General features: G+C 42.9%; 1 protein-coding gene across 1 annotated transcript in view; it reads left to right on the top strand.

Annotated features, from left to right (window-relative positions):
• Positions 1-865: 865 nt before the first annotated feature.
• Positions 866-15,409, top strand: part of Chrna3 (cholinergic receptor nicotinic alpha 3 subunit) — a 35,732-nt gene continuing 21,188 nt past the window's right edge. Inside the window, exons 1-4 of the mRNA XM_004872091.4 lie at positions 866-999; positions 2,055-2,194; positions 2,281-2,325; positions 3,199-3,308. Coding sequence (XP_004872148.2) covers positions 939-999; positions 2,055-2,194; positions 2,281-2,325; positions 3,199-3,308 — 356 coding nt within the window. The 5' untranslated portion in view covers positions 866-938. The remainder of the gene's footprint in view (positions 1,000-2,054; positions 2,195-2,280; positions 2,326-3,198; positions 3,309-15,409) is intronic.

Genomic DNA, 15,409 nt, shown 5'->3' on the forward strand with positions numbered 1-15,409 from the left:
CCACCCCGTTTCCTAGCCCAAATGTCCCCCAGAATAATTGGCCACATTATTGGCCCTGGGCGTATCACTGGTCATTCCCCAACACACAATCCCGTGGGCCAGACAGGATTTCTCTCCCTTTGATGAAAAACACCAGGTGAAAGCTGTTGTCCTGGAGGCAGGTGTTTTGGTTTAAACCGTGAGCAGCCTTTCTCGGGGTGCTGAGGGCTCTCTGCATGTGTGCGGACCATCACAGAGCTTCCACAGATACTAGGAAGCTTTCAGGTGCCCGGGGACCCCAGGGTTGCAGACAGCAGCCAGCAGAGGAGACCTAGTGGGGTCACAGGGCGTCGAGTCCCCTCTGATTGCTTCAAGCCCACCGTTACTTTTTAGTTTTACTTCTTAGTGAAGAGCATTTCAAACATATTCTAAAGAGGAAAGAACGGTGGAACAAAGCCACTACCTGGCCTGAGCCAGGGTCACCGCGTCACCACTGTTTATACTGACTCTAGTCCACCTGCCCCTCCCTGAACTGTAGGACTTAAAAACAAGCAGAAACCCAACTCGCCCCAAAACGTCCAACACTGCTCCCAGGGTCCCAGCCGGTGGAAGCTGTAGTGCAACTCGGGGATAGAGCGGGCTTGGGGGGGGTGGGGTCGTCCGCGGGAGACACGGGAGGGAGGGAGCAGGAGACCCGAGGCGAGCCCCGCCCACACAGGCCAGCCCCGCCCACATTAGCCCCGCCCTAGAGGCCCTCCACTCGGAGCACAGCCCCCGTCCAAGGCCCCACGCCAAGTTCCGCCCATACTCGCCCTCGCTCCACCCACACTCGCTCCAGCCTCTCCCGAGGCTGGGGACGCCAGGCTCACCCCGTCTGGACCAGGGTGGAGTGCGGTGGGCCAGGCGGGTCAGCTCCGTCCGCTCTGTCCGCTCGGTCCCTGCGTCCCCGCGTCCCCGCCATGGGCGCCCGCCAGTCGTCGCCGCAGCCTGGACTGCTCTTGTTGTTGCTGCTGCCGCCAGGTACCGCGCGAGCCGAGGACGCCAACCGGGACGCGGGATGCGGGGTTTGGCGGGCGCCCCCTTCTCCTTCCCGTTCCTCTGGTCCCCAGGTCCCCAGAGCGGGGCGGGCGTCCTGCGTCCTCGTGGATCAGGACCGGGACAGGGACGGGGGGCCGCCTGTCTGCTCCTCGCCCGCTTCACAGCTGGGGACCGCCGGAACTCGTCTTGGGCGCCGGGGAGGGACAGTGGCCCCCGTGACCCCCGCCCCGCCAGGCTTCGGGTGACCTGGCTGTCTCGGGGTGGCCGCGGTGACTTGTGTGGCCCCAGGGTGGCCAGTGGACGCCGACGGACGCCAGTCCTCGGGCGCTGTCCCCGCCCTCGGTGCTGACCGCCCCCCCAGCACATCCGCGCCCCCTATTTCTGGGAGCGGGGTGGGGGACGAGACCCTGTGAGCCCTGCAGGGAGCGCCGCTCCCCAGGCCCCGTCCCCCCATCTGCGAGGTGGCGCAGCCTTATGCTTGGAACAAAGGGTCGCGGGCTCTGGAGGAAGGACCGGTCAGGTGACGTCGCCAGCAGGGACCGGGGCGTGGCACGAAAGAGGCTGAAGGCCGAGCCCAAGCCGACCCGGGCCCGGGTCTGCCGCCCAGGTGGGGACCCTGGTTGGGCCCGCTGGTCCTTCCTTCTGTCCCAGGAGCAGCGATCACTATGGCCCCTGTGGTGATAGCACGGGCGAGGGTCGCCAAGCCTTACCAGGTCCCTGAGCTGGCACTGGTGCAGCCCTCGAGGCGGGCACGTGCTCAATTCACTTGATGGCCACCGAAACTGGAGCTCAGACAAGCTAAGCCTGCCAAGTTCACAGGGCTTTCTGGCCTCAGGATTTTCGTCTGTCCAGCGTTAGAGCCTAGGCTGGTACTCTGAGTGTGTGCCACCTAGCAGAGCCTTGTTTCTGGGAGGCCTCAGTTTCCCCCTCTGTAACTTGAGTGGAGATGTCCCTGGGGGAGGGACAGGGAGCACTTCAATGTCATTTGAGACCCACTTCAGTGTCTTTCTGACGGGCTGACGGGGCTGCTCCCCCAGTGGCCCGCGCCTCCGAGGCTGAGCACCGCCTGTTTGAGCACCTGTTCGAGGACTACAACGAGATCATCCGGCCCGTAACTAACGTGTCCAACCCGGTCATCATCCAGTTCGAGGTGTCTATGTCCCAGCTGGTGAAGGTGGTGAGTGAGGGCCTGGCTGCGGGCTCGGGGTCTCTCCCGGAGCAGCCTGGCATTGTCAGCATCTGTCTGTTTCCGTCTCTCCGCAGGACGAAGTGAACCAGATTATGGAGACAAACCTGTGGCTCAAGCAGGTGAGTGACTGCTCCTCAACCGCTGCCCCCTGGTGGCCACTGCCTGACGTGCTGGTGAGAACCAAGCTGGGCCAGGGGCTGGGTGTCGGGGGGCGGGGCACTGGACCGGGGTCACAAACTCTGCTCTGCAGCCACCCGCAGAGCAGGTGGACGATCTGTGGCCAGGGAGCCCTCTCCACAGTCACACTACAACATGGGACAGCTCTGGGCCTGGGGCCCTGGCCCCAGCTTCTTCCTTTCCCCTTTCCAGAATCAGACTCCATTCGGGTGGAGATTGGGACTCTGAATTTTCATGTTCAGACTGAGACCTCCACATGTATCCCCCAGGAAGGGTTCTACCTCCAGAAACAGTGACCCAGGCCTAGTGGTGACCACCCTACTGGTGATCACCCTACTGGTGACTCTTCCTCCAGCTCCCACAGCCTTGTCCCCAGGAGACTGTCAAAAGCAGGCCCTGTCCCCTCACAATGCTCAGTGACAACCAAGCCCTCTGCAGCCACCTCACCTCTGTCTCCTGCAGTGCTTAACAGCCACTTTTTAGGGCCAAGTGGGCTCCTGGCTTCTCCTCCTGAACCTCTCAGGACTGGAGGCTGCCTTCCTATTGGGGCCTGGTTGAAAACTTGGGCCTGGACCTGTTGCAGAGGTCTGGCAGCTGGACCTGGCACTGGTGGTGACCAGAGAAAGTGCTCATTAACAGTCCTGTTTGATTGATGGTACTGGGCTTGCCCACAAGTGGGGCAGAGGCTCCGAGAGCAGGAGGGACTTGTGGACTCAGCTTCCTGCTGTCCCATGCTGCAGCCTAAAGGTGGCCCAGTAACCTGCACTGGGGTGGGATGTTGCTGGGCTGGACCTCATGCTGTCCCTGCCCCCCAGATCTGGAATGACTACAAGCTGAAATGGAATCCCTCTGACTACGGGGGAGTGGAGTTCATGCGCGTGCCCACCGAGAAGATCTGGAAGCCAGACATTGTGCTGTATAACAAGTAAGGGGCCAGTACCCACCCCTTCCTGGAGAGTGGGACTCATGTGCTCATTGTGCAGGTGTTTACTGAGCATCTAGTGTACACCGGGGCCTGGAGATGCCCCTGAGCCACAGAGCGTGGCACGAGCAGAGTGGCTCCAGAGGGCATGATGTATAGGGCGCCACAGAAATGACAGAGAAATGGGATCTGGAGTGCAGAGCTGGAATCAGGCAGGGACAGCCAGGGTGACCTCACTGGCTGCACTGTGGGACACCGGGAGGTATGTCAGGGTGGGGGGTGCATGGGGGGGCTCCAATGTGGCGCCTGTCACTCGCTCTGTACAGACAGGACAGGCGAGTGGCTTCTTCTGCCACTTAGGACAGAAGGTGAGGTGGGGGAAGGGCAGAGGTTGGGTTCTTGTTCTTGGAACCTCTGTTTCCAGCCCATGGACCAGCAATATGGACCTGCATTTGGAATTCCTTCTTTGTGCTTTTCACTATCTTTTCTAAAGTTAATATACATTATTTTATGTCATACTCACATATATGTGTATATAAAGCTGAAGCTGGAACGGAACTCTTTAAAAATATAGGTGCCTGCATTTAAAATACTTTATTCTTTATTCTTCATTGTATTTTTTTTTCCAGTTCTGGGGATTGAACCCAGGGCCTTCAAACATAGCTCCATCCCGCCTTTTTTTCTTATTTCGAGACAGGGTCTTGCTAAATTGCTAAATTGCCCACGCTGGGCTTGAACCTGCAAACCTCCTGCCTCAGCCTCCCAGACTGCTGGGATTATGGGTGTGTGCCACCACACCCAGCTCTTCCCTGTCTTTTTAAAAGTTAATATATATTATTTTATGTCATAATCATATATATGTATAATTATATTACCAAAAATGTCTCTATAGCTGCCCCACATACACTGAACTGGTGGGCGTGAGGTAGCTTGGCAATGTGTCTTCACCAATGTTCCAGGGGCTGTACGGATGGCCTGCCTTGGGGGTCCCTGCCCAGCCCAGTCCCCACACAGGTTAGGCCAGGCCCATGGTAGAAGACGACCTCACTCTGGGCGGGCAGGTGGCAGAGCCAGGCCTGGAGATGGACCTCAGCTAAGTGTTTGCTTGGCATGCATGAGGCCCTGGGTTTGGTTCCCAGCACCAAAAAAAAAAAACAAGTAACAAAATCCACTTTTCAGCAAAATGCTTCATAGAGAATTAGTCTAATCTAACTTTAATGAATAACAGCATCTTGTGTTTAGGTTTTATGCCATATCAGTGTCATGAGTGTTTTACTAGTAGTATTAATGCTGTTGGATTTTCAGTTAGTATTGAGAAGCTGTGATTTTTCCTAAATCCCACCTTTTGCTCCCCAGAAAAACCAAAATGGGATCTTTGATCACTCCAAAGACATCTGTGTTTTGTGCACTTTTTCCCCAAGGAAACACAGAATTTAGAAACATTTCTTCTGTGTGGTTTGTATTTGTAACCAGGACACAAGGTGCACTCAGCCAGGTTGCAGAATTTTCCTTTTCACTCTGAGCTGAGTAGAAATCTCATGGTCCAGAGACTCTGAGGGAACTGGGTGGAGGGGTAGATAGTTTCCCATAAGTTAGAATTTAGAAAACAAGCAAATTCTTTAATCTTGTAGTTTGGGTTTTGTAGCTGTTTTATTCCCTGCAGTCTTGGGGGAACGTCTGAACAGTGTAGGACTTTAACAATAATGAGAGACACAGCCAAACACTTCAGATTGGATATGAAGTGGAGCAGATAGCACAAGGAATTTCTCTGGAATCGAAAGCTGAAAATAACACAGAGAAATAACACTGAGAAAGCCTAATGCTTCCATGTAGAATGCAGCCTCCTCAGGATTAGCCCTCTTCTTTCTAACAGTAGAGACACCTTCTCTCTTACATCTAGTTTTCTTCTATGACATTGTGTTTTCTGAAGTTCATCCTCAGAGTGTTCATGGACACACATTATACCCTAGGTTCTAGCAAACTTATAACTCATCATGGCTTTTTAATTTAATTTTTATCTTTTTAATTTTATTGATTGATTGAAGACAGGGAAAGTCTTGCTATGTAGATCAGGCGGGCCTCGAACTCACTATAGTAGCCCAGGCTGGCCTCAAACTTCTGATGATCCTCTTGCCTTAGCTTCCCTAGTACTGGGATTACAGGCGTGTACCACCATCCCCAGCTTTATTGTGGCCTTTTTAGAGAATATTTTAAGCTGCTTGGCTGAGTATAAAATCCTTACTCCTATTTTCCTCCAGTGAAAATCTTATAAACTCAACCACATTGTCTTTTAGCATGAAGTGTTGCTATCAATAGCTGATGCCAATCTACATTTTCTTTTTGTTGTTAAACAGAGTGACTTTTGATAGTTAACAGGGTTACCATTAACAAGCATGTCAGGATCCCAAATGTAAGCCAGGACTGTCCTGGACAAACTGGGATATGTAGTCATTTTATTGTTCTTTTGGTTGGCTACTCAAAGCACTTTTTTCTTTGTCTTTACATATATTTATTTGGGTTTTTTTGCTTATCTATTTATGTATTTTTGAGATGAGATCTCACTATGTTGCTCAGGCTGGAATTGAACTTGTGAGTTTAAGCAATCCTCCCACCCCAGCCTCCGGAGTAACTGAGACTACAGGTGTGTGCCACCACTTCTTTGTCTTTTTTAAAAAAAATAAAAAAACTTTATTGAACTAAAAATTTGCATACCACACAATTTACAACTTGAATTGTAAGGCTCAGTAGATTTTAGCACCTTGATAGAATTGTTCAGCGTTGTATGCCATTGTATAACTATAACTACAGTCAAACAGTTCATCTTTTTAATCTCGGGTCAAAGCACTCACTGTCTACTATCTCCCAATCCCTCCCCGCTGAGTCTCAGGAACCACTGAGCTGCTTTCTGTCTTCATAGATTTTTCTATTCTGGGAATTTAATTTTTTTTCAAAATAGACCATACTCATAGCAACAATAAAGACCTTAATATATCCAAAGAAATGTAAATCCTGCAAAGTGAGCCCTCATATTAGTGAAACCAGAGACCTACAACAGAAACTTACTTAGAATTTTTTTCTTTTTTTTCTTTTTCTTTTTGGAATACTTTTTTTCCCTTTCTCTTTCTCCTTTTTCCTACTAAATTTTTCATTTAAGGGAAACCATATGATGTTCAAGTTTGTGTCTGACTTCCCTTCACATTATTGTCTCAAGGTGCATCCTTTTTTTTTTTTGGTGCATCCATTTTTAACTGCAGTGTAGGACACATTGTGTGTAGGTACCATATTTTCTTTATCCATTCATCTGTTGCTGGGCACATAGGCTGATTCCAATATTTAACTATTATGAATTGTGCTGCTATAAACATAGGTACACATATATCACTATGGTGTGTTTTTAACTCTTTTGGGAAGATACCCAAAAGGGAAATATATGGGTCAAATGGAATTTCCATATTTAGTTTTTTGAAGAATCTCCTTATTGATTTCCATAGTGCTTGTGTCAGTTTACACTCCCACCAACAACTTTCCACAGCCTTGCCAGAATTTGTTATTGGTTGATTTCTTGATGGTAGCCATTCTCTCTGGGGTGAAATGGAATCTTCATGTTGTTGTAAATTGCATTACTTCAGTGGCTATTGATGTTGAACATTTTTCATGTGTTTAGTGGCCAATTGTATTTCTTCATCAGAAAAGTGCCTATTCAATTCAAATGCCCATTTAAAAAAATTGGGTCTTTAAATGTGAGGGGGGGTGTCTAACTTTTTGAGTTCTTTATACAGTATATTCTAGATGTTAGTCCTTTGTCTGAGGAATAGCTGGCAAAAAACTTTTCCCATTCTGTAGGATGTCTCTTCACTTTGTTGATGGTTTCCCTTCATGTGCAAAAGCTATTTAATTTAATGTGTCCCCATTTGTTGATTCTCAGTATCATTTCTTGTGCAACCAGTGCTTTACTTAGAAACCCTTTGCCTACACTTTTGTCTTTGAGAATTTTGCCTATTTTGTCTTCCACCAGATTGTTTCTGTTCTAATATTGAGATCTTAGATCTGTTTTGATATTAGTTTAGTGAATCGTGGGAGATATGGGTCTAAATTCAATCTTTAGCATGTGGATAGCCAGTTTTCTTAGCACCATTTTTTAAAGGGCTATCTTTCCTCCAGCGAAGGGTTTGGCCCTTTTGTCAAAGATCACGGAACTGAATGTGCCTGGAGTTGTGTGTGTATCTTCTATTCTGTTCCATTGATCCACAAATCTTTTTTTTTTTTTTTTTTTTTGCCTATACCGTGCTGTTTTTATGACTGTAGCTTTATAGTAATACTTGAAGTCTGGAATTGTGATGCTCTCTTCTTGCCCAGAGTTGCTTTTGCTATTCTAGGTCTCTCCTGGTTCCATATGAATTTTAGGATTTCTTTCTCCAGTTCTGTAAGAAATGTTATTGGTATTTTGACTGGGATTGCATTAAAGCTATATAACAGTTTTGGGAGTATATCCATTTTAGCTATATTGGTTCTGCCTATTCAAGAGCAAGGGATATCTTTCCATTTTCTGATACCTTATTTAATCTCCTTTTTCAGAGTACTATAGTTTTCATTGTAAAGGTCTTTTCTTCCTTGGTTAGGTTAATTCCTAAGTATTTTATTTTTCTTGGTGCTATTATGAACGATATTGTTTCCCTAATTTCCCTCTCAGTGAGCTCCTTATTGGTATACAAGAATGCTATTGATTTTTCTTTTTTTTTTTTTTGGGTACCAGAGATCAAACTTGGGACCTTGAACTTGCGAGGCAGGTGGTGGAACCACTGAGCTAAATCCCCAGCCCCTAGAATACTATTGATTTTTTGATGTTAACTTTATATCCTGGTACACTCCTGAATTGGGTTATTAGTTCTAGGAGTTTTAGTGGAATTTTTAGGGTCTTCTCTGTAGAGGATTGTGTTGTCTTTGAATAATGATAATTTAACTTCTTCTTTCCCTATCAACATCCCCTTTATTTCTTGTCTAATTGTTTTAGCTAGTGTTTTGTGAACTATGTTGAACAAAAGTTGTGATAGCGGCCATCCATGTCTTGTTCCTGGTTTTAGAGGGAAAGCTTTCAGCTTCTTGCCATTAAGTGTGATGTCAGCCCTTGGTTTGTCATAGATGGCCCTTAATCAGATTAAGATAAGGACTCTCTATTCCTATTTTCTTGAGAGCTGTTATCATGAATGAATGCTGAATTTTGTCATGCTTTTTCTGCATCTATTGAGATGATCATATGGTTTTAGTTCTTGCTTCTATTTATGTGGTGAATTACATTTATTGATTTATATATTTTAAACCATCCCTGCATCCCTGGAAGGAATCCTACTTGGTCATGATGTGTGATCTTTTTGATGATTTGCTGCATTCTGTTTGCCAATATCTTAATGAGGATTTTTGCATCTATGTTCATTAAAGAGATTGGCCTGTAGTTCTCTTTTTTAGTTGGGTCCTTTTCTGGTTTTGGAATCAGAGTAATGCTTGCTTTTAGGAATGACTTTGGAAGTACTACTTTGTTTTCAATTTCATTAAAGAGTTTGAGGAGTATCGGTGTTAGATCTTCTCTAAAGTTCTTGTAGAATTTGGCAATGATCCATCTGGACCTGGGCTTTTCTTATTTACTAGGTTTTTTTTTAATTCTTCAATTTCACTGACTGATAATTGGGTTGTGTAAATTTTTTATCTTGTTTTGGCTTTGGTAGTTCAAATGTACAAGGATTTTATCCATTTCTTCTGAGTTTTCCATCTTATTAGAATACAGGTTCTCAAAGTAGTTACCAGTAATCTTCTGGATTTCAGCAGAATCTGTTATGATTTTGCCTTTTTCATGTCTAATTGCATAGATTTTGGTCTGGTCTTTTCTTTTTTAAATAAGATTGACTAAGGATTTGTCTATTTTGTTCAATTTTTCAAAGAAACAACTCTGATTCATTGATTCTTTGCATTTTTTGTTTGGTTGATTGGGTTTTTGCTGTTTTGGGTTTTTTGGTTTTTTGAGACAGGATCTCACTATGTAGTTCAGGCTGGTCTTGAACTAGTTATATAGTCAAGTCTGGCCTTGAACTCTTAGCGATCCTCCTACCTCAGACTCCTGAGTGCTGGAATTACAGGTGTGTGCCACCACACCCTTCTGTATTGTTTTTCAAATCTCAATTTCATTAATTTCTCCCCTAATCTTTATAATATCCTTCCTTGTACTAACTTTGGGTTTTATTTCTTGTTTTTCTGGACCTTGAGGTGTATCATTAGGTTATTTGAGCATGTTCTGTTTTTTTGTTTTTTTGTTCTTTTATCGGTATATTTTAGGTATACAATTCGTTTGCATTTATCACTGGGTGTTTGTACCTGTACATGATGTATCTTGGTTCTTATTTTTTCCCCATTACCTATGCGCCCTTCACCCCCTCCACCCTTCCCTATTTACACGGACATCATTTCCATTTATTTTTTCTTTTCTCATAGTTTTTCCTTTCCCTCCTTTCCTTTCCCCTTCCCCTCCCTTCACCCCTTCGTCTTTGGACCTTTTTCCCTATTTCAGATTATCAATTATTCATTTTAATTATTTTAAACCTTGTTTGCACTATCAGTTTCTCACACTAGTGAAACTATTCGGTATTTACACATGTGTGTCCTATTTATTTCACTTAAGAGTATGGCCTCTATATGCATCCATTTAGCTATAAATGACTCTAGTTTTTCATTCTTTATGGCTGAGTAGTACTCCATTTTATTAAAAAAACCCACATCTTCTTTATCCAGTTTCCAATTGATGGGGACTTGGGCTGCTTCCAAGCTTTAGCTATTACAAACTGTGCCACTATGAACATGGGTGCACATATATCACTGTGGTATGATTCTTTAAATTCTTTTGGGAAGATACCCAGCAGGGCAATAGCTGGGTCAAATGGGACCTCTAGTCCTAGTTCTTTGAGGTGTCTCCATACTGACTTCCACAGTGGTTGCGCCAGTCTGCACTCCCACCAACAATGGAGAAGGGTTCCTTTCTTCCCACAACCCCACCAGCATTTGTTATTTGTTGATTTCTTGATAGCAGCCATTCTTTCTGGGGTGAGGTGGAATCTCAGTGTTGTTTTCATCTGCATCTCTCGAATGACCAATGATGTTGAACATTTTTTCATGTATTTCTTTGCTGCTTTTACTTCTTTGAGAAATGTCTGTTCATTTCAGATGCCCATTTTTGAATTGAGTCTTTGAATTTGGGGGGTCTGATTTTTTTCAATTCTTTATATATTCTAGATAGTAGTCCTTTGTCTGAGGTACAGCTGCTAAAATTTTTTTCCCATATTGTAGGTTGTCTGTTAGGTCTGTTGGTGGTTTCTTTTGCAGTGCAGAAGCTTTTTTATAAGATGAGATCCCAGTTGTTGATTCTTTCTGGTAGTTCCCATGCTGCTGAGGTTTTTGTTCATGAAGTCTTTTCCTATGCCAATGTCTTCAAGAGTTCTACTTAACTTATCTTCCAGCAAGTTTAGTGTTTCTGTCTTAATATTTAGATTTTAATCCACTTTGATCTTAGTTTAATGCATGGTGATAGGTATGGGTCTAGTTTCAATCTTTGGCAGGTTGAAATCCAATTTTTCCAACACCATTTGTTAAATAGGCTATCTTTCCTCCAAGGATGGTGGTTGGCTCCTTTGTCAAAGATGAGGTAGCTGAGCATGTCTGGAGTTGTTTCTGCATCTTCTAATCTATTCCACTGATCCTCAGGTCTGTTCCTTTGCCAGTACCATGCTGATTTTTATCACAGTAGCTTTGTAGTATAGCTTCAAGTTGGGGATTGTGATAACCCCAGCCATGTCTCTGTTGCTTAGATTTGCTTTGGCTATTCTAGGTCTCTTATGGTTCCAAATGAATTTTTGGATTGTTTTCTCTAGTTCCATGAAGTATATTGTTGGAATTTCAATTGGCATTGCATTGAATCTATATAGTAGTTTTGGAAGTATGGCCATTTTTACTATATTGGGTCTTCCTACCCAGGAGCAAGAGATGTCTTTCCATTTTCTTGTATCCTCTTTGATCTCTTTTTTCAGAGTGCTGTAGTTTTCAGGGTAGAGGTCTTTTGCTTCCTTTGTTAGATTTATTCCTAGATATTTCATTTTTTTAGATGCTATTGTAAAAGGAATTGTTTTCCTAATTTCTCTCTCAGTGAGTCTGTTATTTGTGAACAAGAAGGCTACTGTTTTTTGAATGTTGACCTTGTATCCAGCTACTCTACTGAATCTGTCAATTAAGTCTAGAAGTCTTTTGGCTGAGTTTTTTGGGTCTTCTATGTAAAGTATCATATCATCAGCAAATAATGACAGTTTAACTTCTTCTTTTCCTATCTTTATTCCTTTTATTTCTTTCTCTTTTCTAATTGCTGTGGCTAATGTTTCCAGAACTATATTGAACAGGAGTGGTGATAGTGGGCATCCTTGTCTTGTTCCTGATTTTAGCGTGAAAGTTTTCAGTTTTTGTCCATTCAGTATGATGTTGGCTGTTGGTTTTTCATAGATAGCCTTAATCAGGTTAAGATAAAGACCTTCTATTCCAATTTTCTGTAGGGTTTTTATCATGAATGGGTGCTGGATTTTGTCAAATGCTTTTTCTGCATTGATTGAGATGATCATATGTTTTTTTCCTTGGCTCTGTTAATATGGTATCTTACATTTATTGATTTACGAATGTTGAACCATCCTTGCATCCCTGGGATAAATCCAACTTGGTCAGGGTGTATGATCTTCTTGATGACCCTCTGTATTCTGTTTGCCAGTATCTTGTTGAGGATTTTTGCATCTATGTTCATTAGGGAGATTGGCCTGTAGTTCTCTTTTTGGGTTTGGTCTTTCCCTGGTTTTGGAATCAAAGTAACACTTGCTTCCAGGAATGAATTTGGAAGCCTTGCTTCCCTTTCAGTTTCCTTGATGAGTTTAAAGAGTAATGGCAATAGTTCTTCTTTAAATGTCTTGTAAAATTCAGCAGTGAAGCCATCTGGACCTGGGCTTTTCTTTGTTGGTAAATCTTTTATTACATTTTCAATTTCACTCATTGTAATTGGGGTGTTTAGAATTTCTGTATCTTCGTCATTTAACTTTGGTAATTCATATGTATCTAGAAATCTGCCCATTTCTTCTGCGTTTTCCATTTTATTGGAGTAGAGGTTCTCAAAGTAGGTATTGATGATCCACTGGATTTCTGTTGCATCTGTTGTGACTTCACCTTTTTCATTCTTAATTGCATGTATTTGTGCCTTTTCTTTCCTTTTTTGATAAGGTTGGCTAAAGGTTTATCAATTTTATTTATTCTTTCGAAAAACCAACTCTTTGATTCATTGATTTTTTTTTTGTATTGTTCTCTTAGTCTCCATTGTATTGATTTCTGCCCTGATCTTTATAATTTCCTCTCTTGTATGAGCTTTGGATTCATTATGCTTTTCTTTTTCTAGGAGCTTGAGGTTCTGCATTAGGCTATTTATCTGAGTTTTCTCTGTTTTCCTAATATGGGCATTCACTGCTATGAATTTCCTGCATAGAACTGCTTTCATTGTGTCCCATAGATTCCTGTATGTTGTACTGGCATTTTCATTTACTTGTAGAAACTGTTTAATTTCTTCTTTAATTACTTCTGTGACCCATTGGTTGGTCAAGAGGGTGTTATTCAGTTTCCATGTGTTTGTTGGGGTTTTGCAGTTTCTTATGTTATTGATTTCTAATTTTATTGCACTCTGGTCTGATAATATACAGGGATTAACTTCTATTCTTTTACATTTACTTAGATATGTCCTATGAGCTAGCATGTGGTCTATTCTGGAGAATGACCCATGTGCAGCCGAAAAGAATGTGTATTCCGATTTTGTGGGGTGGAACACTCTGTAAATATCTATTAAGTCCATTTGTTCAATAGCTTGGTTCAGTTCTAGAATTTCCTTGTTAACTTTTTGTCTAGATGATCTGTCTACTTGTGATAGTGGGGTATTGAGGTCCCCCACTACAATTGTGTTAGTGTTTATTTGGTTTTTCATGTCTATTAATATTTGTTTTGTACAGTTGGGGGCATTTGTATTTGGTGCATATATACTTAGGATTGTAATCTCTTCCTCTTGGATTGTTCCCTTCACAAGGATGTAGTGACCATCTTTATCTCTCTTAATTAGTTTTGGTTTGAAATCTACTTTGTCTGCAAATAAGATTGCTACCCCTGCTTTCTTCTGGGTTCCTGTGGCATGGAGAACTTTTTTCCATCCTTTTACTTTCAGTCTATGAGTTTCTTTCTGAGTTAGGTGTGTTTCTTGTATACAGCATATTGTTGCATTTTCCTTTTTAATCCATTCTGCCAGTCTATTTCTTTTGATTGGTGAATTGAGGCCATTCACTTTGATGGTTATAATTGATAGATATTGATTTATCCTTGTCATGATGTTTTACTTTTGTTGGCTCTTTTATTTCTTATTTTTTTCCCCCTTTCCCTTTAGTGTCTTACCTTGCCTGGTGGCTTCCCTCTGTTGGGCCTCATGGAGTTGTGACCATCATTACTTTTTTCTAGGATATTGTTTAGAATTGTTTGGAATGCTGGTTTGGTGTTCATGAAATTTCTCAGGTGTTCTTTGTCGTGGAAGTATCTAATTTCTGCATCGATTTTGAAAGATAATTTTGCAGGATACAACAGTCTAGGTTGGAAGTTATTTTCTTTTAGGGCTTGAAATACTTCACTCCAGGCTCTCCTTGATTTGAGGGTTTGTGTTGAGAAGTCTGCTGTGATTCTGAATGGCTTTCCTTTGTAGGTGATTTGTTTCTTTTCTCTAACTGCTTGTAGGATTTTATTTTTCTGTTGGGTTTCTGGGATCTTGACTGTTATATGTCCAGATGCAGATTTTTTTTGATCATGGTTGGTTGGAGTTCTATATGTCTCACTTATCTGTATGTCCAATTCTGTACCTCTGTCTGGGAAGTTTTCCACTATTACTTCTGTGAACAGTTTTTTTATGTCAATTGTGCTTTCTCCTGTTTTTTCATGGACTCTTATCAGTCTCATGTTATTCTTCTTTGCATTGTCTAGCAACTGTTGGATTGATTTCTCGTGGTCCCTTACTATTTTTAAGAAATCTCTATTTTCATGGTCTCTAACCACAATCCTGTCTTGTATATCTGATATTCTATCTTCAGATTCCCTTAATCTGCTGTGGATACTTTCAATGGAGTTTTTAATCTCCTGAATATCTGTTTGAATCTGTTTCATGGATTCCATTTCTTTCTTGTGTTGGGTGATCATGGTTTCCATTTCTTTCTTATGCTGGGTATTCATGGCTTGCAGCATGTTTCTGAGCTCATCTATTTTTTTTATCTGTTTCTGTTCTAGATCCTCTAATCATGTCTTTCACTCTGCTCACCATCTCTGCGGATATCTGGGAGATTATTTCTGCTTTGAATTTTTCTAGAGGATCCTTCATCTGTTTTGTTACTTCCTGTGCTATCAGTTCAGTGTGTCCAGGTGGTTGATTATCAGACTTTTGCACCTCATTTCCCCCAGAAATTGCCTTTTGTGGGGTGGAAGTCTGGGTTTGTGACTTGCTTAAATGCCTTCTCATTTTTGTTTTTGGTACTGTCTCTGGTTTAGTTCCTGGGTTTATAGTATGAAGTTGTTTATTGTAAGTATCTTTGTTGATCTATTTAAAACTCTTATGGAATGATTGCTTCTCAGAGGTGTCTACCAGTTATACCTGGTCTTTAGGTTTTGAGTCTCTAATGACTCTGAGGCTATCTCATTTTCATTACACCAGGAAGGAAAACTGTTTAGATCAATCACGACACCTTAGCCCAAGTCATACAATCAGCAACACCATAGCATCAAATACCTCTTAAAGAATGACAATTTGTGGTAGTTATTAATCTATCACCTTTAGCTGTGTGACTTCAATCAAGATCGAGGACAAACCCAACATATAGTGAATAAACTCTTCAATATAACAACTTTACCCTTTGGGATGGGGAGTTAGAAGGGGTTGGGGAGGGAGGAACAGATAGGAAGAAGGATAGGGGAAGGTTAGCAGTGTGGCCAGAGGACACAGGTGAGAAGGAAAAAGAGAATAATAG

The sequence above is a fragment of the Heterocephalus glaber genome, unplaced genomic scaffold (assembly GCF_053883595.1).
Source record: "Heterocephalus glaber isolate CG9 unplaced genomic scaffold, H.glaber_assembly_v1.0 deba00001140, whole genome shotgun sequence".
Taxonomy (NCBI): domain Eukaryota; kingdom Metazoa; phylum Chordata; class Mammalia; order Rodentia; family Bathyergidae; genus Heterocephalus; species Heterocephalus glaber.